The following is a 22,009-nucleotide window of genomic DNA, read 5'->3' on the forward strand; positions in this document are numbered from 1 at the left end:
GTTCCCGGTGTTCTGTGACAACATTTTTCTGCCTATCCAAATTTATGAATAATACGTGCATACAGTCGTGCGCTTGTCTGATAGCAAACAAAAATATATTTTAAGGATAAATAAAATTTCTAGAACTACGTATTCAAGCTTAAATTTGACAGTCCGTGTGTAGAATGGCAGCTGTCGAAATAACGAAACCAGTATTAACTTATGGAGTTCACTCGGTAGTCGCAAATGTGACAAGTGTAACGTGTGTTGTGTGTTGTTTTTTTGTGTTTATGGACTCCTTTTTTCTTCTAAATGTGAGATTTTCTACCCTCAGATGACATGGACAATTCCACTCGAGGAAAAAATGATCAGGTTGCAGATCGTAAGTGCAGTTTATTTGGCTTTCATTCTCTCAGGATTCCAAAAAGATGTACTTACCTACACCGCACCTTTTACGCCATCAAGCTGTAGTCAAAAAGGAGATTTTCTGTATAGGGAATCATCTAAAAATACCAATTCCGTTAGGACCACAGCTTTAGCGGTATTAGGACTAGAGTTAGCTTTTCCGTAGGCTGTTTGTTGATGTAAGCGTTTTCTAGTGAAACAGGCATTGGTGTTCGCCGGGAAGAACCTGAAGGAATCCGTCGTTAGCACCGTTTCTTGTCGTCGTATATGTTACGAACAGCTGTGCGTAGTTCTGCAAGTAATATAAAACTAAGCAGCTGCAACTACATCTCATCATGGTGAATTTATTGTTTTGGGCAACCGTAACCAACCCATAAAACTAAAAATCGAGTTCCCGAAGATGGTGTGATGCTAGTCAAAGTAGAAAGCACACCTTTAAGCTTTGTGTGAATATGTTTACTTACATGGTACTCCAAAGAAACCTACTCAGTGGGTGTTGCAGTATGCGTGAGCAGGTCACAGGTAAATGTTTTGTTAGATGGCTTTACTCAAAGGTGTGATGTTGAAGGGTCGGACCGCGTCGGCGGCAAGTAATATTCAAACGTATTGCAGACGCCCCTCTACATAAAGGAATAATACCCATGGAAGCTGCTGTCTTCTCATAACTGATGCGAAATCGAAATGATAATTTTGAAATATATAACAAAATTTGCGATGTTAGGAAGCTCAGAAGTTTCGGTGTGAGATTCAAGGTTCAAAACGTTGTTATGAATAATGAGAAGTAATTAATCATCTGAAAATATTCTTTAGTACTTCCAGAGATTACGCTTGTGGGGATACTATACAACGCATGCACATTCTAGCTTCGGTAGGAGTATTATTAGTTAGGAGTCTAGGTGTGCTTGTAGGTATACGGAAGCACTTATGCATGTGACTTGGAACCCAGCCTCCTTAGGGGCGCTTATTATGTCGAGAACCACTAGAAATATGATGTTAACACAAGGCACAAGAGAATGTACCTTAGTGATGTTGGCAGGTAAGTGCCAACCTTACTCTTAAAGCTGTACCGCCCTCAAACAGCACGCGGAGCTTGACCGCGTATAGTTCGTGCGCTTGCTTCGTACAGCCTGCCAAAGAATGAGGCAAGTTGCAGTTTCGTAACAAACGTTTCTGCTCAGACAATAGTCGTTTGTTGCGTGCAGCAACAACAACCAACTACATCATCGATAATCGTCCGCTCGAGCCTGCACCAAAACCAGACTGACCGATTGACCCCCTGCGGTGGCTCAGTGTCTAAGGCATTGTGCTGCTGAGCCCGAGGACGTGGGTTCGATCCCGGTCGCAATGGCTGCTTTTATGATGCAGGAACAGAACAACGATGTCTATATGTCTAGATTCGGGGCTGCTAAATATACCCAGGTGGTCGAAATTATTCCAGATAGAGAGAGAGAGTTTACTGGGCCTATATTACAAAGCTGGTCTTGCCTCCCATCTGTAAGGGCGCGGCCGACTCCATGCGAGTCACCGGGCACCCTTGCCATTTGGAGACCGTCCGTTGCGACATGCCTCATAGCCCAAGCTTGGCTTCGGCACGTCAAAGGGCCCCTGCAACACTTTCCATAAAAGCTTTCACTCTTTTCTTTGCGTCTGCAACCATTGCGGAAGCTATAGTTATTGCCAGCACGGAGCGGCAATGCGTGATTTGCTCATCGCACCAGATACGCATTCCGTTTCTGCATTGTTTTTGTGTTTTTTTTAAGTTGCTATCGAAAAGCGTTCATTGCTGCAACTGAAGGAAAACCGGCCAACAGCCGCTACATCGCCTCAGTGACGTAATTCGAGTCGTCGAAGAACGTCAAGACCGGGAAAGAGAGAAAATCTTTCGAACGAGTTTGCAAGTTATCTGATGGGAATAGAGCCGTAATTTTTGGCTGAGGTACTTTCCGACCCCCTAATCTAAGTACTTGGTGGGTTGGGTGACTTCGTTCTGCGAGCATTTACGTTTTCAAAAAAAAAGGTGAAAGAAGTGTTGCAGGGTCCCTTGAAACACCAAAATTTGAAACAAACCTCGTGTTCCCGCAAGCCCATCCTCCTTGCCACACTCCCAAAGCGTCACGCAGCTCACCCTCATTCCCCCCTTTAATCTGTACGACAAACCTTACTATTCCTCAACGCCCACTCACTGGGAGTGCCGTATTATTTGAAACTATGGCTGTCCTTGCAGCCGGTCGGGGTGTTAGCAGCTGAGCAGGATTGTGGGAAATGTTGTGAACAATATGGGTCTGCCGAAGGGATCCCTACAAATGCAACCTGGTTTTATTATACATATAGGGCAGCCTAACAAGAGCGACTAAACAAGGCTCTTAGTTACAGATATATACAAAGCGAACAAGAAATCCGGAGCCTTTCCATTCCGTTGAGATAGAAGCCAGTTAAGCTGTGTATATGGTGGGTTTTCGAGTGCCAGGATCATCTCCGGGTGCTCCTCCTTCAAATCGAACTCTGAACCTCCTTCAATTACCAGATTAGAACCTCCGAGAAAACGACAAGCGTCGTGTATTCGCTCACTTGGCTCCAAATGGCGACAGACGACAGCCTTTTTGCCGCCCCTGCCACGCAAAGGCCGCTATTCTCTCCCGCGTCCACCTTTAACGCTCTTCCCTTACGGTCTCGCTCCTTTCAGGATAAAGACGGTGGAGGTTTGCGGAAGTCAATTCGTTTTTCGCGCACTCCAGTGCAAGCTCGCCATCTATTGGAACCTTTCGTTACCATTGGACTTGAAAAGCCGCCACCAGCTCTAGGTTTTGGGGCGAACCCTTCTTGTATTTTCGTGTCAAAATATTGGTTTCAGCTCATTCCAAAAGGCAATCGCTGCAACTATAAACGGATAAGACAGTTCTTTGAACGCACGCATCGGCAGGCAACGACGGCAAGGACAACTTTTAAGTGCGAATGCACTTCTTAAGCGACCCTGAACCTGCGTCCACCGGCGATGTCCGCGCTCGTGCGAGTGCACTTCTTAAGCGACACATACCCACGTGGGGGATTGGCCAGGAATCTCCTCGTCTTCCTTGGCAACGGGGGGAGATGGGCGCGCGCTGCCTGGCCGCTGACATGGCACATACCCACGTGGGGGATTGGCCAAGAATCGGGCGTGAGAAGGGCTAATGCACCTGCTTAAAGGAGTACTGACACGAAATTTCAAAGCTGAGATCCGCTCTAGCAATCAAGTACAACGACAACACAACTAGGTGTCTGTGAATAAATGCATCTTTCTTTCTTTGTAGTTGTGTGTGTGTGTGATCTCTCTTTCGCGAACATTACCGAACCGCGCAAATTCAACTCGTGCATTCGCACTTTCACACTCTTCCCCTCGGGGAAATGCGGGGAATTTTTTGCTAATTGCTGCACTTTAGGCTTTCGCCTCAAAGCTTGCCAAGAAAATTGGCGTCCTGCCTCTCTGGGACTGCAATCGCAGCAATTATTAGATGTTTGTTTTATCGCAACCGATTAAATTTTTATTTTTTTCTGTCTTCAAAACATCACAAGTGGGGTCAACCTGCTAAGGGGTTGGCCAGTGAATGTGTTACGTCAGCCGTGATGCATTTCCAAAAAAACAATGACAGCCAAATGCAACGATGCGAGCGAAGCGTAATCTATACACTGTGAGTGAACGCGCAGTGATGAATTATGTGCTTGTTTCAGAATGACGTTGCTGGAAGGAAGGAGTATCGCACTGCGACTGCAGATGACTTCAAGAAGGCGCATGGCTTCATCATCGTTTACGACGTCACAGATCAGGTACATGGAGTTTTAAAAAAGCTTCCAGCGTTGGAAACATCGTAGCTTGAAAACTTCCTGAACAGTATGGTCTGGTGGCTGTTACCACACGTCTGGCAGATGCAAAATTATGGGTACAAGACCGGCACTTCCTGTTCGCACCAATCGGAATCTAACGGTTTGCTTCAAACTTTCCGCCTTCATTATAAAGCGACGCTTTCCATCTTTCCCTGATGGCATATGTCGCGTCGAAAACGCACTGGAGGAACGCCCACTTTCTGTGACGATGATAATAAGGGGGAAATGAAAGATAAGAGCGCTTCCCGTGATCTGAAGCGAACCCTGGTCCCTCGCGTTATTAACCCCACGTCTATCAAATATAGCTATTACGAAATGGCCGAAACACTTTGGATTTGGAGAGGGATGCATAGACCAGCAAAATTATGAAAATCATGCATCCCTTTTCTAACGACGACGGTGGTTGAACGCAAAGCTGGCTATTACAAAATAGAATGTCGAAGGGTCAAAATCAAAGCTGTTGTGATCAAAAGTCCAAGCCGTAGCCGAGTCAAAGTCTGATCTCAGGCGACCCCCAAGGAATTCCTCACGAGAAAGCTTCGCGTTCAACCATCGTCACTGTTAAACGGAGGGGCGCATCATTTTTGAGCAGGTGTTAAAGGGGCCCTGAAAGACCTTTGCCCATACATGGACGTTTGTAATTTCAAGTAAATCAGTGTCCTTGTAATCCCCGCCTTCAGGAATTTTGTTACAGCGATGAGGGGTTATTGCAAATAAAAAAAAATTCCCCCGCATTTCCCCGAGGGGGAGAATGTGAAAGTGCGAATGCACGGTTGTCGGCCCGCTTGCGGCGCTTGCGCTCGGCCCCCGCAGCCCACCCCCTCGCCGCCTTCTCTTCCATCTCTTCCATCGGGTTTGTAGTATCACGTGTACACCACGCAGTTATCAAGCCGCTATAACGCCGCTGAGTCGCCAACGCACGCCGCTGACGACGTAGTTTGAATGCGTTAAAGATATAAGGCGCGTCTAACACTGATATCACCGTCGCGTCTGTGGCTTGGTCGGTAGCGCGTCGCGCTGCGGCCCGCAAAGTCCTCGGATCGAAACCTGGCGCCGGATGCTGTTTTTTCTTTAAACAGCACTGCGGACGCCAACGCCGCCGACGCCGCCGCCGCCGCCGGCGGTGGATGGTTTGGGGTCGCTTATAAAGAGCATTCGCTCTTAAAACATCGCCTTTTCGCTTCCGCCGCGATTCTTCCCCGTTTCGCCTACCTCATCGCACTGCGCCAGCGTGACTGCCCATCGTGCCTCGCTTCTCGGTGACGTCTGCAAGAACATCTGATTGCGGGCGTCGTTTGCTACGGCGATATTCTGCGCCGCAGCACCGCTCTTTGATGGGGCCGTCTGATTTTCTGCGTACCGTTTGGGCCGTTCTTTCATCATTGTGCTTATGAATCGCGAACTCCGCTCACGGCCGGAAAAGCTGATGGAAGGAATGGGGAGGGACGTTTACGCTTCCACACCACGCCCAAAGACCACGAGAAGAGTGCACGACCCTGCCACTGCGCGTCCGAGGCGACGTGATGTCTTGGTAGATACGGGAATGTAAAATATGTGCGCGAATGGCAAAAGAATCTCCTAAAATTTGTCACAGTTAGCGCGTACACGCGTTCCGAACCAACGTCGATTTATATAATGAAGGGCCCTGGTGTAGTTACGGTCAGAACCTCCCATGAGCACGCTAATTAACTGGTCCCTCGTTAGCACCAATGTCGTCGAGCTTGGTAATGCTGTAGTGTTGCCATGCACGCGCGTACACAAGCAGTTGCAGTATTCCATTACGCTATTCCTATCGGTTCTAAGCGTTTATAGCCGTAACATGAAGCAGCTGAAGGTTTGCACTGTACGGCACAGAGACGTCTTTTAAAGTGCGTCGTGCATTCAATTTGCCCCTTTCTCCTTACTTTCCCGGAAACTTCTACGCGACCTTGCCCTTATCAACTATTAGACACGTACACCGTAACAGATATTATGAGCGGTCTTTGAAGAGTGGTGTGAGTTTTGGGGCTGTGCGCGCCTGCCTCTTTTTTCGACTGTGCATATGCTTGCACAAAACAATTTTTCCACCCTCGCTTTTTCCACTGATAGCATGGAGCCCATTTTGTATCTATAAACGCTATTCGCTCATTTTCTACGTGCTCAGTGCTAGTTTGCGTTATTTGGATTGGTTGCCGGCCGTGGCCCTTCCACCTTCTGTCTTGTTTAAGTGGTTAGGAGGAAACTATGTTTGCGCTATAGAAATACATACCAATCTTGTAAAATACACACACCAGTATTTCTTCCTGTGAAAGTACAGGGATAACACCGTACCTGTTTATATATACAAAGCACGAGTTTAAAACTGATCAAATCTTGTGCTGCTGAGCACGAGGACGCGGGTTCGATTCCTGGCCGCGGCAGCCGCTTTTCTGATTGAGACGAAAAGCAAAAACGCCCGTCTGTACGAGATTTCGGCGCACGTTAAAGATCCCAAAGTGGTCATAATTAGTCCGGAGCCCTCCATTACGGCGCGCCTCATCGCCTGTGTTGTGTCGGAGCGTTAAACACTATAATCACTCAAAGCTGAACAAATCGGCCCTACGAATTAAACGATGCATTGAATTTTGATACGGTAGTTCCACAGTGCATCCAAAAAGTATTGTTTTGAATTCGCGAATACCATTCGCAAGCCACGCCACTTAGAAGGCAGAAAAAAAGCAACACCCTACCGGGATTTGAGCCCGCGGCTTTTAGTGGGCGCAAGGCTTCAGTCCACTCCACCACGAGATCGCCGAACATTGCCCAAAAATAATCTGCATATTACATTTAGACCCACCCTATGTGTCGCATCAATGTTTCCTACCTGATTTCAAGGATACGAGGCAGGTTAACTGAACATTTCTTGAATAACAGTTCCGCAGTAATTATCCATGAAGTCCGCACCACAGCGTAGCCTAGCAAGAGCACTGTTTCGGCTGCGACTGCGATTTCGCCCTGCAGCAATAGTGCTCGCCCTGCTTTTGTTTAACGCTTTGCGCTAAAACCTCTGATCGATATTTGTTCCTTAATACCTAAGAAACCTTCCGTAAACCAAGTTCTGCTCTTAACTGAGCTTATATTTTCTACAGGCTCGTTGCTGGTAGCACACGAATATGCAAATTGCAACTCCGGGAAACGAATTCTTGCCAAAGCAAACGGCCGAAGCATCGTAAGCCGAAATACGGATCGCATGTATTGAGCTGTATGAACTTAATGGACCTTACTATGTTTATTGCACTCCAGGAAGTAACAGAACAGAGCCGCATTGATTACAGCGCAAATGTTGTCGGGGCGCAGTTTTCACTTCTCAATCGATTCCCGACGACCGTTCGTCCGATCGGTATCTTCGGCGTCTTCAGTCAGCGACCCCGTCACACCACGCGGACTATCGATCAGTCGACGTGTTCGTGTCGCCGTCGGCGACGTGTGGCAAAGCGGTTTGCCAACACGGTTTGCCAACACGGAAGCACATTTCCCTGCAGGTGGGCTATTTATTTTCCGCAACTTGTAAAAATGCGATAAGTTGATAGTGAGCGCTTGTGGTGTGTGTTTTTTTTTCGTCCTTAATTCGTCAAAATGCCTGCTGTTCCTTTCTTTGTGTCTGACCACCAACTAGCCCAACATGGTGCCCTTTTGCGTTAGTTCATTTAGTGTGCTCAAAACGCGTTTCAGGACTTTAGGAGTGACTCCATGTCTGGCCTGAGCAGCCTAAAGGCAGAATCTTGAGTTTTGGTGCAAATAACGTAGGCTCTAGCCCCAGCAGTGCGAAAATGCCTGCAAGACTCTTGATTTATTTTAAAGATGCTATCTTAGGTCAGTTGTGCGCATTATTTTCAGAAATAAACGTGATTTGGTTTTTTAGGTCGGTTTACGGGACAGGCGTGGCGTATCAAGACATTTAATTGCCGTTTTGCATCGCACACGAAGTGCCTGGCTTGTACCCATCTCGGAACAGAATAGCATTTGGAGGGGGCGGTGGTCATTCGGTAGCGTCAATAACCTTCATTATCTTGAGCAGCCCAGTTAGATGGACCCTGAAACATTTTCGATAAGCACTTTTACTTTTTCTTTCGCGTCTGGAAGCACTGCGAAAGCTCTCGCCATTGCCAGCACGGAGCGGCACTTCATGATTTGCTCGTCGCAACAGATACGCCTTCCATTTCTGCTTTGTTTTGTGGCTTTATTTTAGCTGTTATCGAAAAGCGTTCTTTGCTGCAACTGAAGGAAAAGCTGCCAACAACTGCTAAATGGCCTTAGTCATGTAATTGGAGGCGTCGACGAACGTGAAGACTGGGAAAGAGAGAAAAATCTTTTGAGCGAGTTTCCAAGTTATCTGGTGGGCACAGAGGAGTAATTTTTGGATGAGGTACTTTTCGACCCCCTAATCTAAGTACTGGGTGTGTTGGGTGACTACGTTTGGCAAGTATTTAGGATTTCAAAAAAAAAAAAAGTGTTGCAGAGTCCCTTTAAGTCCACAGCCGAACGAAGGCTTCTAGAATAGAGGTCTAAGCGCATTGGTCTAGCGAGGTTCCAATTGCGTTTTTTCGTTCCTCCGTAGAGTACATTTTCTTCCCTGTGGTTTAAGTCTTGCCTCTGGGTAGCCATGTTTTCCCCACGACAAACTATTTACACCGTCAGGTCCGCAGGAGTTCTGAATTACCCACAACACGCACAGTCTATTTCTACCTATTTTTTAAATTTGTTGTGCGTGACGTATGAGGTCGTACCCTTGTAGCGGGCAGTCGCTTCATGTACAGTCCCAACTCGATTGATTGATTTGATTGATTGATTGTGGTGTTTAACGCGCCGACGCAACGCAGGCGATGAGGCGCGCCGTAGTGGAGGGCTCCGGATTAATTTTGACCACCTGGGAATCAACGTGCGCCGAAATTTCGAGCACACGGGCGTTTTTGCTTTTCGCCTCCATCAGAAAAGCGGCCGCCACGGCCGGGAATCAAAGCCGGGACCTCGTGCTCAGCAGCGCAACGCCTTAGCCACTCAGCCACCGCGGCGGGTTACAGTCCTAACTCGCTGTACCAAACACTGGTATAGCGAATTATCGGGAATAGCAAACTAAATACCAACTTAGGTTAAGAAGACTTAATTTCAGTGGGGCTTATTTTTTTTATAAGAAAACCGGAACCGCGAGAGCCGTGCGCGGTATCGGCTGTAACGGAGAAATATTGGATTAGCGCGAGCACCTAAACTGGATAGGAACAAAAGGAAAATGAGAAAAGGGATAGATAACGCGACTATTTTCTAGTTTGAAAAACTGGAGAAGTTTAAAAGGGCCTTTTTTCTCCGGACAATGTGGAAGACCTCATTCTGCTCAGGATAAAGCTAAAGGGGATGTTTTCTGCATACTTGTGCCGTATTTCTTGAGATTAATTCAGATTCATATTTGCCCCTACGACGATGGCTTTGGTTGTGGCTCTTGGTGATTTTTTTTGCCTCATGTTTCAACCCTCCCTTGCACTACAATTTTCCTCCTGTTAATATGTCAAATCAGTCTTTGCTTAAGAGGTGTAAATTTGTGCCTGTCACTGTTTTTTAACACATGATGGGATTAGCTTTACTGAACGATATAGCTCAGCTTTTTGTCCCGCGATGGCACTCTAACGGTTTTACCACAGTAGGGTGTTACTTTTACTTCAAAACGAGTGTTAAATGGGCCATGAACACAAGAAAACAGGTTTGGTTCATTAGAAAGACTGTTGTGTCCCGATAACAGCAACGCCTGTTTGATCATTAACTTCGAACAAGTAATGGAGGTATCAGACAATGAGCAGCCGTGGCGCCTCCGTAGCCATTTTCGCGAATTTTTCTGTGACGTCACAGAATCATGTTCGTGTAAATGGCGGCCGCCGAACAAATTAATTGCTAAGACACATGACAGGACGACTTCTGTGGGGCATCCAGTTCTGTTTGATCGCGTCACTTCAATGTTAACTCTCAGTTAACACGCTGAAAATGGTTATTGGTTCTGGCCCATATGACGTCACTTCGGCCGAAAACACATCGGTGTAGCGCGATTTTCGAACGTTTTTAATACTTCTAGGGGTTTTATGTTTTTTAAAAAGACGTCTTTCGTAGCCCAAACGGGATTGAATGCAGTACTGAAACCTGATTCTTTCAAATTAAACACAGTTGCAATTCGTCTTCATCGCTCGTTGGAGGAAGTGGAGTAGTTGGAAGTTCTGGTAAGGGCATGGGGAAAAATTTGGCTTTAAAGCCAAAGAGTGTGGAGGAAAGGGGATGAGAAAATGGCGGGGGCGGATGCAGGAGCGAATTCAGTTCACGAACGCAAATTTGTCGCCTGACCGGAAGAATGGGGATGCATCAAATCTGTTCATCGGATATACGTTCCGCCTAAATTTCGTCGACCCCAGCTTCGTTATGCCGCAAACAAGACTTTTTTTAATACCACAAGACTCTTTTACTAATTTGTCGAATTTATTTGTTCGAAAGCAGATATTCGCAGTGTTGAAAATAGTAGTTGATAATAAATTGGAGAAATTATCATTTTGTGGACTACCTTCGCAAAGAAACCGCAATCGCTTGTAACATATTTCTGCTTCCCATTGGACTCAGAAAGAAACTGCAGCCAGATGGTAAATTTATTCGTTGGGGATGGTGCCTGTACGGTTTCTTCCAAAAATTGTTGGGGGTTGGGTACCAACGAGTGCCAGTTCTCGCGCTTTACGCAGTCGTCTTCAGGATATGGGACGGTACGGAAAACACGGCACGTACCAACGGGGGGTTACACGACGCTGATGGTATTCCAAACACGTAATACATGCCAGAACATGGGTGTTGCCTGTAGTAAGCAGTGTCCACCCTATTACATAATTGGCCGCCTTACGTTTTAGCTGCACCAGCAAGCACGCTTGCTTTTCCGCGCTCATCTTGTCCGGCCTGAACGCGGTGAAGTCACCGGGATGTCAATTGGCGAAGCCATCAGCGCTCCTAATTAGCTTACTCTTTTTTGTGCTTCTGTTCTAAAGAGAATACATTTGAGCCTAATGATGTAGTAAATGTTTTTACGAAGCTTCATGTTACTGTTAAAGGCAATCGATTGCTCTCATTGATTCGATTGTGTCGTGGAGTAATATAAGGCGGAACTACAGTTGGTGGTAAGTTTGTCTTTGACAAAATTTGGCTTTGCTTCATTCAAGAAAACAAAACAATTGCCAGCTGTATGTTTGCTCCCATAGCCGATTGATCTTTTAGCAGCAAAACCAGCCAGCTGAAATTTATACTGAGCCTGCAGTTATCACACAGAGAAGTGTCTCCATGTGCACGTTTCTACTACATTGTAGTTTTGTACCATCTTTCTACCCTGTTTCCATGCTGCCACGCTGGGACCATCCCCGCCGCATCGGCGAAATGAAATTCCAATAAAAATCGCCATTTTAAGAGGTCATTTTCTGGAGTGAAGGATTGGCTTCGTGAGCTTGACTGGCTTCGAAACAAGAATGTCATGAAGATTCTAGTTGGTAACAAATGCGACATGGAAGCAGAAAAAGTAATCACGTCCGAGATGGCCCAGGTAAGCGATGCTATTTTTTGTCCACATACGTACAATTCTTGTTGTCGTCAGTAAAACTAGTCCTTGTTAGCTACAAAAAAAACCGGGCATGCTTTCAAATGCAAACATATAAAAAATCTTGTCAAAATTGCAGCGCACAGCTCGGGTGTAGTAAAACAATAAAACGGAAGCCTCTGGTAATAAAGAACAAATTTCGACTATATAATCATACTAACCAACAACGTTGTTGCTATTCGGTGTAGCGCGAAATTCGGTAGTGTAAGGTAGTGTACCCGAGGAAGAAACGGCTACTTATTTAAGTGCAAAGGAATAACCAGAGGCGACATTATTGATGCACAAGAGAAAAAATAACCGCAAGAAATAACGTTGACAGTGTATACACCACTGGAACTGGCTTTGCGCCGACTCAGAAAGCAGCAGCGAAACGCCATTCTGTACAGTTTAATTAGAAGAAACATTCAGTACAGACCAACCCGGTTAGTTGGAAAACAAAACAAATCAATCAATCAATCAATCAATCAATCAATCAATCAATCAATCAATCAATCAATCAATCAATCAATCAACCAAACGACCGGTCGGCCAATGGATTGCTCAATAAATAAATAAATAAATACACAAATAAATAAATAAACAAATAAATAAATAAAAAATAAATAAATAAAAAATAAACAAATAAACAAGTCAACCAATTAATCATTCAATCAACCAAACAATAAAGATTTAATTACGTGCCCATATATATAAGGTAAAATTGCGGGTTAAAGCAAGATAAAAAACACAGATAAAAGCAAGAAAGATCTCTACGCGGGCACTGTGTGATACATACAATAAATTGTCTGACAGGGTGTGTGAAGGCGGGCTTGTCACCAAGGAAAACAGCAGCAGATTAATAACGCTAATAGGAAAATAATAATATTTTCTCGTTACCCGAAGAGCACCCGAAGATGACGCTTGCTGCTGCCCAAAGTTAATTCAGCCCCTCGCAATAATTATTCTGTGATTTATTTCAGTTGCGTTGGAAAAGGAGAGCGTAAAATTTTCGCCCCCTATCTGGTGATCGCAACTTTATGAAAATTTTCCCTGCCCCGATCAAAACTTCTCTTCGTTTTATGCAAAAAAGCAATAGTTTTAACTAGAACTCTTAGCAGTTCGCACTGAGCAGATAAGCACCTAAGTAGCAAAAAAGAGCTAGTCGGTTGGTTCTGAAGTAGCGGCGAATAAGGAATTACGTGCACATAGAATAATTTCCGATGTTTATAGTAGGAACAGTTCATGACAATTCAACGCAAGCGCAAATGTTACTCATAAAGGGTCTGGTAATTTAATTGCTGCTGGCCGAGCTCTGCACAACGTATTCGGAAAGCTCTAACGGGGATTTAAACTTCAAGAATATTTGACTTTTCCGGTGATGTTTCGCAGTTACAATTCAAAAAATTTATCCAAAGAGACGTTTCAGGTTTGTGCATTGGCCAAATATTTAAACCAATTTTTAAACCTTTCAAAATATGCGTTTCCCCAATTGATTTATGTTTTTCTCCCTGCTCTTGCTGTGTTCAACCAAGCGTTCTTTCCATTTCATTTGTGCTTAGATTACCTAAAAGCGCACATTTCTTCAACGGTAAAACAAGATACCCGGATGCCTTTTGTCCATGTATGAGTGCATACCCCCTTTCCGTTCGTTTGTGGGGGCGAAATATACGCGACGATGTTTGAATGGGCACCCTCTGAACGTCGGGTCGTCTGAAAGAATACTTTGTTCACGTCTAATCCGTCATTTAACATTACCACTGCAAGAGCAATTTTCCCTAATTAAAAGGTGTCGTTTATAATCAAGTAACCTAGTGCTGTCCTTACACTACCCTAATGCGTAGATGATCATTGCAGTAACGCTAGTCCGGGGTGTGACGTGACCGGCAATGTGACCGTTGCAGAACTGGGGTGTTGCTGAAAACGCGAAATGTTTTAGTAATATATCCACAAATCTTCAGTGCGTTTACATTTACTCGTTCGGAGAACTTTTGTTTGCTCATTGGAAATTTCTTGGAACTCTTGCAGTATCGTCTTTGCAGCTGAAAATAAATGCGCTTAGTCTTATGAGCTACAACTGTTTTCAGCGACCAAACATAACTAGTGCTTCCTCTCATGTACACAATATCGCAGTAAGCTTTGAAGCCTTCATGCAACTACAGCGTTTTACACGCTAGCAGTCTAATTTATGTTTTGCTTTGGTAAAGTTTCGTGAACATTGTTTCTGCTTTTAATAATCAGTGAAATTTTTCCACAGGAACTTGCGAACCAGTGGGGAAGCAAGCACTTGGAAACCAGCGCTAAGAACGGCACGAACGTTGCCGAGATTTTCGTGGAGATTGCAGCGGACATCAAGAATCGCCTGTACCCACAGTTAAATGAACCTTGCATGGATGCCGAGTGGCTGGAGATGAGTCGCCACCAGAAGCGAATCAGCCTGAACCGGCCACATTCAGGTGGTGGCCTACATATCGAAAACAGCAGCATAAACCAGCCCAGCCTGCCTGACAGCCCCGAAAGAGAACCGTGGTAATATTCACACATTTCTTTTTTGGTGTTTAATTTTTCTCACCAACAACAAACACGCAATATTTTCTCTTAATTTGTCTGACCTTTCATTTTAGTGGTTGAGTTCTTTTCTGTAATTTTGGCGGCCTCATTCGCGGCCTTAACAAACCCTGTAGAATGTGCAAGCAACGAAATTGTTCCCAAACACGCCTGTAGAGCTTAGCTATCGCAGAGAGAAACGTTTTTGGTCGTTTGCTGCCACTTCCATTTTTGCCGTTTGGGCCGATCCGCTTCAGGAATGCGATTATTTCAAAACAATGCACGTGCGAGTGTTTGTTTACATTTTGTGAGAGAACCAGACCGGTAACGTGAACATCAGTTTGGCAAGGGTCACCAGGGCAGACTACACACTTCTGTTTCTCGCATAAAAGCGTAGCTCATCTGTTTACTTTTCTTATGCTGCGTGTTTGTGGAATCGCCCATATTTGTAGACAAGTGTGAACCTGCATTTTGTGCGCTCAGAGCCAAGCGTAAAAAACGGTTTTTGGAATCTTTCAATGACGCAAGCCTACACAAGGCATGATGGTCAGTTACAACAGCGAAATTCCAGGCATCTTGAAAATGGGAAAATTTTGGAATGGCCCAGGGCTAGGCACTCATGTTCTGAAGCGAACAGAAGGTGGCTAGCCTGAGAAATCGCACGGTTATTTCCCTTCTGTTGTTGGCTGAGCACAGCCTCACGTTACCGCTTTAATGACTCTGTATCTCCGTTTGGGCGGAAGGGTGAAAATGCGGCAGAATATAGGTGGTGTGGTAAGGAGGGCGGCCAGAGTAGAGAAGGCTTGGGCTTATAAAGCAGCGTGCCCAAGTGCTCGAATGTTGCTAGCGCGTTGCACAGACAATGGGAGGACAATAAAATTGTGGATGATAAATGATAGGGATGATAAATGCGTTTCTTCATCGGTCCGTGTAGCCAACGGAATATTGCCAATACACCTAATTAAGGTCGATCGAACAATAGTGCGTGGTCAATACGGGGTAACGGGTCGACGTATTTTTATAGTCTCCTGAAGGTGGCGACACTACGCAGTTCATATTATTTTCTTCATTGCTTTCCTACTGAGTCCTCTTGCGGATGTTGTTTGAATCAAAGTATGCCCTAGCTCATCCATGCTGACCAACCTCCTTACGTTCGAAGCATATTCCTAGGTATCGTCTGTTTCAATGGGTCAGGTGGGTGATGACCTAGGGATGGTTCACACAGTGGATGATGTCTTTTACTGTGGCGATCATGTACTTCTAGTAGTCGTCTGGAGGGTAGATGGAGGATGTGTAGTTTTCGCATGTGAAGGCCTCCGTGCGGGCAGCGTTTGCATATCTGGGTTGACCGCGACGAGCATATAGCCTTGCGCTTGGTTAAGAACGAGAAAATTTACTTCAGGTCTCGATCCTATGTAGAGCTCTAGAAAGCAACTATATTGACGTAAAGCGGACCGTGCTGAAAACATGGAAGATTCAAAATTCAATGCGATGCTTGCTGCCACGGTGGCACTTCGAAGTGGATTGGGTCGCGCCTTCGCACAGCGCCACTCCCACCTAATTTGCCCCAAACACAGGTTCACGCTCATTTTCTTTACGCTTATTCTACCCCAGGCACCGCAAAACGTGCCGACGAAAATCAATTTTTTTGGCTGCAGTTATAAGACGCCGACATTTTCCCTCAACCGTTAAGCTAAGGCCCTCGGAGAAAACTAAAGGAGAATTTTGTTTCGATAAATCACCTCGGTATAAGGATTCCAGACGTATTGCAGCCTAAATTTAATATTGCCTGCCAATGCTCGACAAAGGAGACTCGTTGAAGTTTCGAGGATCTAAAGGATTGCTACTACCAGACTACCACCAGGAAATTCAAGAGGAGCTGGCCAAGTCATGCTCGCAGCTTTCCTAGCCCCTCACTGAAACAAAAGATCAATTGGGTGGTAGCAGTACTGTTTTTTTTATATTTGGACACCAGTCTTCTTTTGCCTCTCCTCCCTACTTTCCGGGTGCTGCTGCTGCTGTGATCTTGCGTACACGCACCGCACGCTTGCTTACGCTACAAGATGGCGCTGGCCTTCGCGTATCGTAACTGGCGGTGCCGTGAGAGTGGTTCGCAATTAGTGCAAATGGCACGTGCTGTGCGCTTTGAGGTGGCGTGTCAACTGCGTTCTGCTCACGTAAGCAGAACAAGCAGGCCAGAAAGAAGCGTCTCGCGGAACATGTTCGTCTTCGCTACAAAGCGAAACGTGGTGCAAGCCGCGAATGTATTTCGGCTCGAAGACGTGAGGCAAGTGGCCATGAAAAATGATGAGCGTCCTGAAAACCACGTTCAGAAGCAACGAACGGCACGGCTGATAGAGCTGAAACGCTTGAAGTCCGGATGTCAGCACAGCATTGTCGTTGAATATGGAATGTTACGGTAGACGTGAATCCCATTGTTATGACCTTTCCGCGTAACGTTTCTGAGGACGCCAGTACGCTGACTTAAAAAGATGCAAGTTATGAAGTCAGCGTACAAGTATAAGTGTAAATCTTTGGTATACGTCATTTTTGACGTATAAGCCCAGTGTGCCATTTTTGTGCGCATCACTTTGGCACCTGCTATAGCGGTTTGGAGGTGACGACGCTGCCGTAACCGAGCGATCGAAGGCAGAAAAAATTCCCCCGCACTTCCCCGAGGGGGAGAGTGTGTAAGTGAAGTGCGAATGCACGGTTGTTAATTTGTGGATTAAAGAGTCGAGGCAGTGACGCCGGAACTATATTTTCAGTGGGGGGGCTGAAGCAATTTTTTTATTTTTTTATGTACTTCGAAATTTTTACGCGATTAAAATCAGAGTTTCGCTAGAAAGAAAAAAAATCGACTTCTTTTCTATTAACCACGTGCAAAAATCTTTTTTTACCCACTGGTTATTCTTAACTTTAAATTGTGCTTATTATACGTTCATTGAATAAAAAATAAACGGGATGGGGAAGGGGGAAGAAAGAGAATGTGTTGCGAGTGGCCATCTTAGTCAAGATAGGCCGCGTACTATTAAGCAGAAAATAGAGTGAATTTTCAGTGACCACATATTTATTCGCATTTGACATATTATTTAAGCAACAGAATGTTTGGTACGTTTATACAATGGCGCAGAAAACAAGCGTAATACAAATACAAAAATTGCAATACCACAGTACAAACAGCCACGCTATAATACATACATACAATTGGAAATATTGCACACAAGCATCACACTTATCAGTCAGTGGTGTTATTGCTATAGGGGCTTAGGTGGAACCAAAGGTTGCTGCTATCTCCAAAGTTCTTTGATGCCATCCTGTAAAGTTAGGTCTGTTTCTATTTGTATATTGACGCATATAAAAACATGACGTAAAAATAATGGAAATGCAACAATACGAACAAGCACGCTATAATACATGTATGTATAGTCACGGACAAGTGAAACGCGACCAGGATAATATAAACCAGAACACATAAATAGCGCGATTTCTCTCCATGCAAGTCACATTGATGTGTGGCCTAATAACAATAACGAAGATGGAAAATGTGGCTTTCAAAATATACCAACAGTGCGCCATTTTTGGACCTCCAAGAACAGCATTTTTCAATTTTGCGTGTTCTTGTTCATAATTTTGTGTTCGCACTTCATGTGACCATGACTGTACATGAATGTCAAAAATGCACAAAAGCAGCAGGCATTTCGGACAGCTAGACGGGACCAAAGGTTGCTACTCGCTCCGCTGTTCTGGTCACAAATTATTTGATGATGTCCTCTAACCTGAGGGCCGCCGTTCTTTCCTTATGAATGTTCAAAATCAGAAGATGCGACAACCTCTTCTGGGTCATTCGGTTGCGCAAATAAGTTTTTACTCGGCGCAGAGCACTAAAAGAGCGCTCCCCAGAAGCGACCGATGCAGGTATGGACAGCAAAAGCTGAACATACCGCACGACCTGGTCCATTAGCTCGCGAATGTTTTCCGGTTTGCTTTGCAGCATCTTCAAAATGCCCAGGGATGTGGTGGAATCGGCATCGCGTAGAAGAGTTGGTAGAAGCAGAAACTGCGCCGAGAGTCTGCACAGGTCAAAATCTACTGCATGCACTCCCAAAGACGCCTTTAGCCCATCAGCTGTGAACTGAGTTCCCCTTGCAGCGCTGGCTAAAATGCCTTCCAGTTTTACGAGCTGTAACATGCCCGGCTGCTCAAAACGCCGTTGCGTTTCATTCATAATCCGATCGGCAGCAGCGAAATACTCCTTGCGCAGTGCTGCTTTAACGTCGAGTGTAACTGGCTGAACAGGCCTGTCAGTCGCCTCGTACCGCCTAGGCGGTTTTGCCGGCCTGGACACTCGAGGCTCTTTCAGGCATAGGCGTGCTGCAGTTGTGCTCGTGTGCTGCCACAGCTCCTCAAACGCGGCATCAGAGCGCAGCCGAGAGATCGCCTCGCGGAGAGCCTCTGCAGCCTCTTTTGCACCCGCCGCTCGACATGTTGAGCTCTGGAAAGCCCTTGCCAATTCTTCACAAGGGCCGAAAAAAGCTATGGAAATGTTGATCCCTAACAACGTTTCAAATTTCTGCAAAAGGGTGTAGTAACCCCTGAAAATGGCCTTGCTGCCATCTGTCACTGAACCTGGTGTCTCCAAAAGCTCCTTGAGCGTCTCCTGTACCCTAGCGTAGTTGTCAAGAAACCTTTGCATGGACTTAACTCTAACGGTCCATCGCGTAGGGCAAAGCGGCAGTAAATTGTTTGGCCTGGAACCGTTCTCCAAATCTACTTCGCCCCCTGTAGAAACTACTATGTTGGCGTAAGCACTTTTGCGCTTTTTGGAGTCGAGGATTACGTTGGAAATATCTTTAACAGTGCTAAGAGCGTCTCCAATTATGTCGCAGCTCCTGCTAGCTTCCTGCAGTACAAGATCTAAACAGTGATTACTGCAGTGGACATACAAAGAACGCGGTTCGCAATCGCTAATTCTTTTTTGTACACCCGAAAAACGACCGGACATATTTGCCGCCCCATCAAAGCAGTGGCCACGGACGCAGTGAAAGTCTAGGCCCAGGCGCAAAAGCATGTCCTTGATGGCAGAGTATAGAGTTTCAGCTCTGCTGTCGGGCGCGTTGTACATGCCAATATACTCTTCCCGAAGCTCAAGGGTCTTGCTCTGCACCCACCGCACGCAAAAGGTGAACTGCTCGTCACCATTCACATCCGTTGTTCCATCAGCGATGATACCGTAGAACGGGCTGGATTTCACGTCCTCCACAATCTCTCGCTGTACGGTATGCGCCATAATTTCTATAAGCTCATTCGGCACGTCCCCGCTCACCCATTTGTCCCTCTTAGCCATCCACGTCTTAAGGACCGGGACATCCTCTGATCTCTCATGAAGCAAATCGAGAAAATTTCCATCCAGTTTACCTTGTCCTCTAAGAGCTTGCCCTGTGCGGCAGAGATAGCGCACAGAGCTAACTATGACGCGAAGTACTGCCCTGGCATCCTCCTGATGTTTGTTGCATTGCTGCGAAAGGAGACTCAAAACAGGAATGCCTCTCTGGTATGACAAGTTTATGCTCACGGAGTCAACGTGAAATTGGCTCTTTTCGTGCGATTTGAACCTTTCGATAGCCTTTTTCCAGTTGTTAAAACCAGTCTTAACAAAAGCTCGCTCCACATTTCTAGTGTTGTCCCCTTTTTTCTTGAAATGTCGACGGCACACTTGACAAAAGACTAAGTCGCTCTTGCTTTGGTAGGACAGCCAAGAAAATCGCTCAAACCAGCCACGTTGACATGATCTACCTCCTTGGTTTTTTGGGAACCTGTAGTTTTTTGCCGGAAGTGACGGATGGTCGTTCAGCGCTGACTCGTCCTCGCTTAAACTCTCTCTCGAATTCTTGAAGGCGAGCGATTGCAGATTGCTCATTTCGTCCGAGCTGGTTGCTTCTTCCGTCCGGCTAGCAGGCCGCAATGTTTGGGCTTGTACAAATGAAATAAAAGGCATTCATTGCTTCTTCTGTTCCTATTCGGTTTTTAAATCAAGTTTACACTATTTTCCCTAGCCTATGTCTAACAAAAAAGTATTATTGGCATAACCGATAGGCATGACCTTAATTTGGATATACTGAAACTACTTACCCGCTGAGCAATCAGTCGACAGTGGTGACAGGTCCGGAGGACGGGCGCTGTTGTCAGGTAATGGTTGTGCAACAACGGCGTTCGTGTTGTCGGTACGGGATGGACCAATTTCTGCAAAATTCGCACCGTCCTTAACTGTCTCAAAATGCCACTTTTAAAATGCAAAAATGTATCAATGAAATATCAATTATTACCATCATGGCCTGTGCCTTGCTCTGCGCGATGACACTGTAGGCCGGGTCTTTCAGAAGAAATATCTGGTAGCGACAGAGAAAAGCGTAGAAGCAAAGAGAATTGTTGAACGGAGGCATTCACACAAACAGAACTCGTGATTATATACAAAAATCTGTGCGTTATTATACCTTGACAATCTCTGCTTCCAAGGCATGCGCGCTTTGGAGCTGGTAGAAAGAAACCACTGATCTTTCTTTGGGAGCCGGGCATTGCGTGAGGGCTGGGATCAAATAAAAGAGCCGTTAGTTGACGCTGCCCACACCTAACACACGTCGGCATGATCAATGCCCCAGTTCGTTTGGTTTTGTTGCACTAACAGTGCAACATGGATCGAGCTGGACAAAACTCAGCGTTGATAGACCTCTGTCCTGTTTCTTTTTCTGTTTTGAACAGTTTGTGACCAGTACGAAAGAAAATATAGAGGCCAAATATTTTATTGTATAGAAAAGCGGTGATCCGTAATCCGAGGGCTATATCAATTTGAATAATGGGAACTTAAATTGCATTTGTATTAGGAAATGTCGAGCAGCATGTGGCTGTTATAATATGAGAGCTAGGAAGTATTTTTAATTCGGTAATTCGGGTTCGGGATATTTTATGGCCTATTTAAAAAAATCTGAAAGACAGCCCAAAGGCCCCGAGACCCCCCAAGTGGTGGCTGTCATAGACGTCGACATAGAAACGTTATTTAATGTTTGCAAATAGAAACATTCGTAGCTTGACATTGCTCCCCTCCCCCCGCCCGATTACGAGGTCAGCAGCTACATAGTTGTAATACCACATGAGAAAACGTATTAAAAACATTAACATAAAAACACATATGTGAGAAAATCACGGGATGCTTCGGTGACAAACCAAACTGTTAAAGTTCTCCCACTCGGAGAAAAGAAAATGGCGTACAACAGTGAAATCATAAATAATTCAAGCAAAGCTATTCACATCAGAGAAAAACCAAAATTTGCATGCTACAAACACCTATACAACACTTGCATGGGAGATGTACAACTGGCAAACAATGGAAACGGAAAAAAATAAGAAAGGTGGTAAAGTTAAAAACAAACGCTACATTAGCGACAATGGCGCTCAAACACTACGCTATACATACAAATCAAGCCCATCTTTGAATGTAAGTCGATTTCCACTGCTCATCCAAAGTTTCGGGACAATGTTTTGCATCAAGTGGTCGTCATAATTTGTTCTAGTGGGACGGAGAGTCTAATAATCAGGTCGTCTCGTGTTGTAGGAATGCTCTTTAAC

At 45.3% G+C, this 22,009-nt stretch overlaps 2 protein-coding genes across 2 annotated transcripts in view; one reads left to right on the forward strand and one right to left on the reverse strand.

Annotated features, from left to right (window-relative positions):
* The window catches only part of LOC144149273 (uncharacterized), a 97,020-nt gene that overhangs the window by 20,404 nt on the left and 54,607 nt on the right, over nucleotides 1-22,009 (forward strand). The window contains exons 4-7 of the mRNA XM_077680826.1: nucleotides 314-361; nucleotides 4,090-4,185; nucleotides 11,678-11,809; nucleotides 14,097-14,365. Coding sequence (XP_077536952.1) covers nucleotides 314-361; nucleotides 4,090-4,185; nucleotides 11,678-11,809; nucleotides 14,097-14,365 — 545 coding nt within the window. The remainder of the gene's footprint in view (nucleotides 1-313; nucleotides 362-4,089; nucleotides 4,186-11,677; nucleotides 11,810-14,096; nucleotides 14,366-22,009) is intronic.
* LOC144149132 (zinc finger MYM-type protein 1-like) lies at nucleotides 17,435-19,689 on the reverse strand. The gene has a single exon (XM_077680670.1). The coding sequence runs from the start codon at nucleotides 19,674-19,676 to the stop codon at nucleotides 18,144-18,146; it is 1,533 nt and encodes a 510-aa protein (XP_077536796.1). The 5' UTR covers nucleotides 19,677-19,689; the 3' UTR covers nucleotides 17,435-18,143.

The sequence above is a fragment of the Haemaphysalis longicornis genome, unplaced genomic scaffold (assembly GCF_048455015.1).
Source record: "Haemaphysalis longicornis isolate Haplotype H1 unplaced genomic scaffold, Haemaphysalis longicornis Haplotype H1 scaffold_8, whole genome shotgun sequence".
In the NCBI taxonomy this organism is placed as follows: domain Eukaryota; kingdom Metazoa; phylum Arthropoda; class Arachnida; order Ixodida; family Ixodidae; genus Haemaphysalis; species Haemaphysalis longicornis.

What these genes read in the sequence shown, in the direction of transcription:
- LOC144149132 (XM_077680670.1), bottom strand. Translation starts at nt 19,676, where the DNA reads ATGGCGCATACCGTACAGCGAGAGATTGTGGAGGACGTGAAATCCAGC.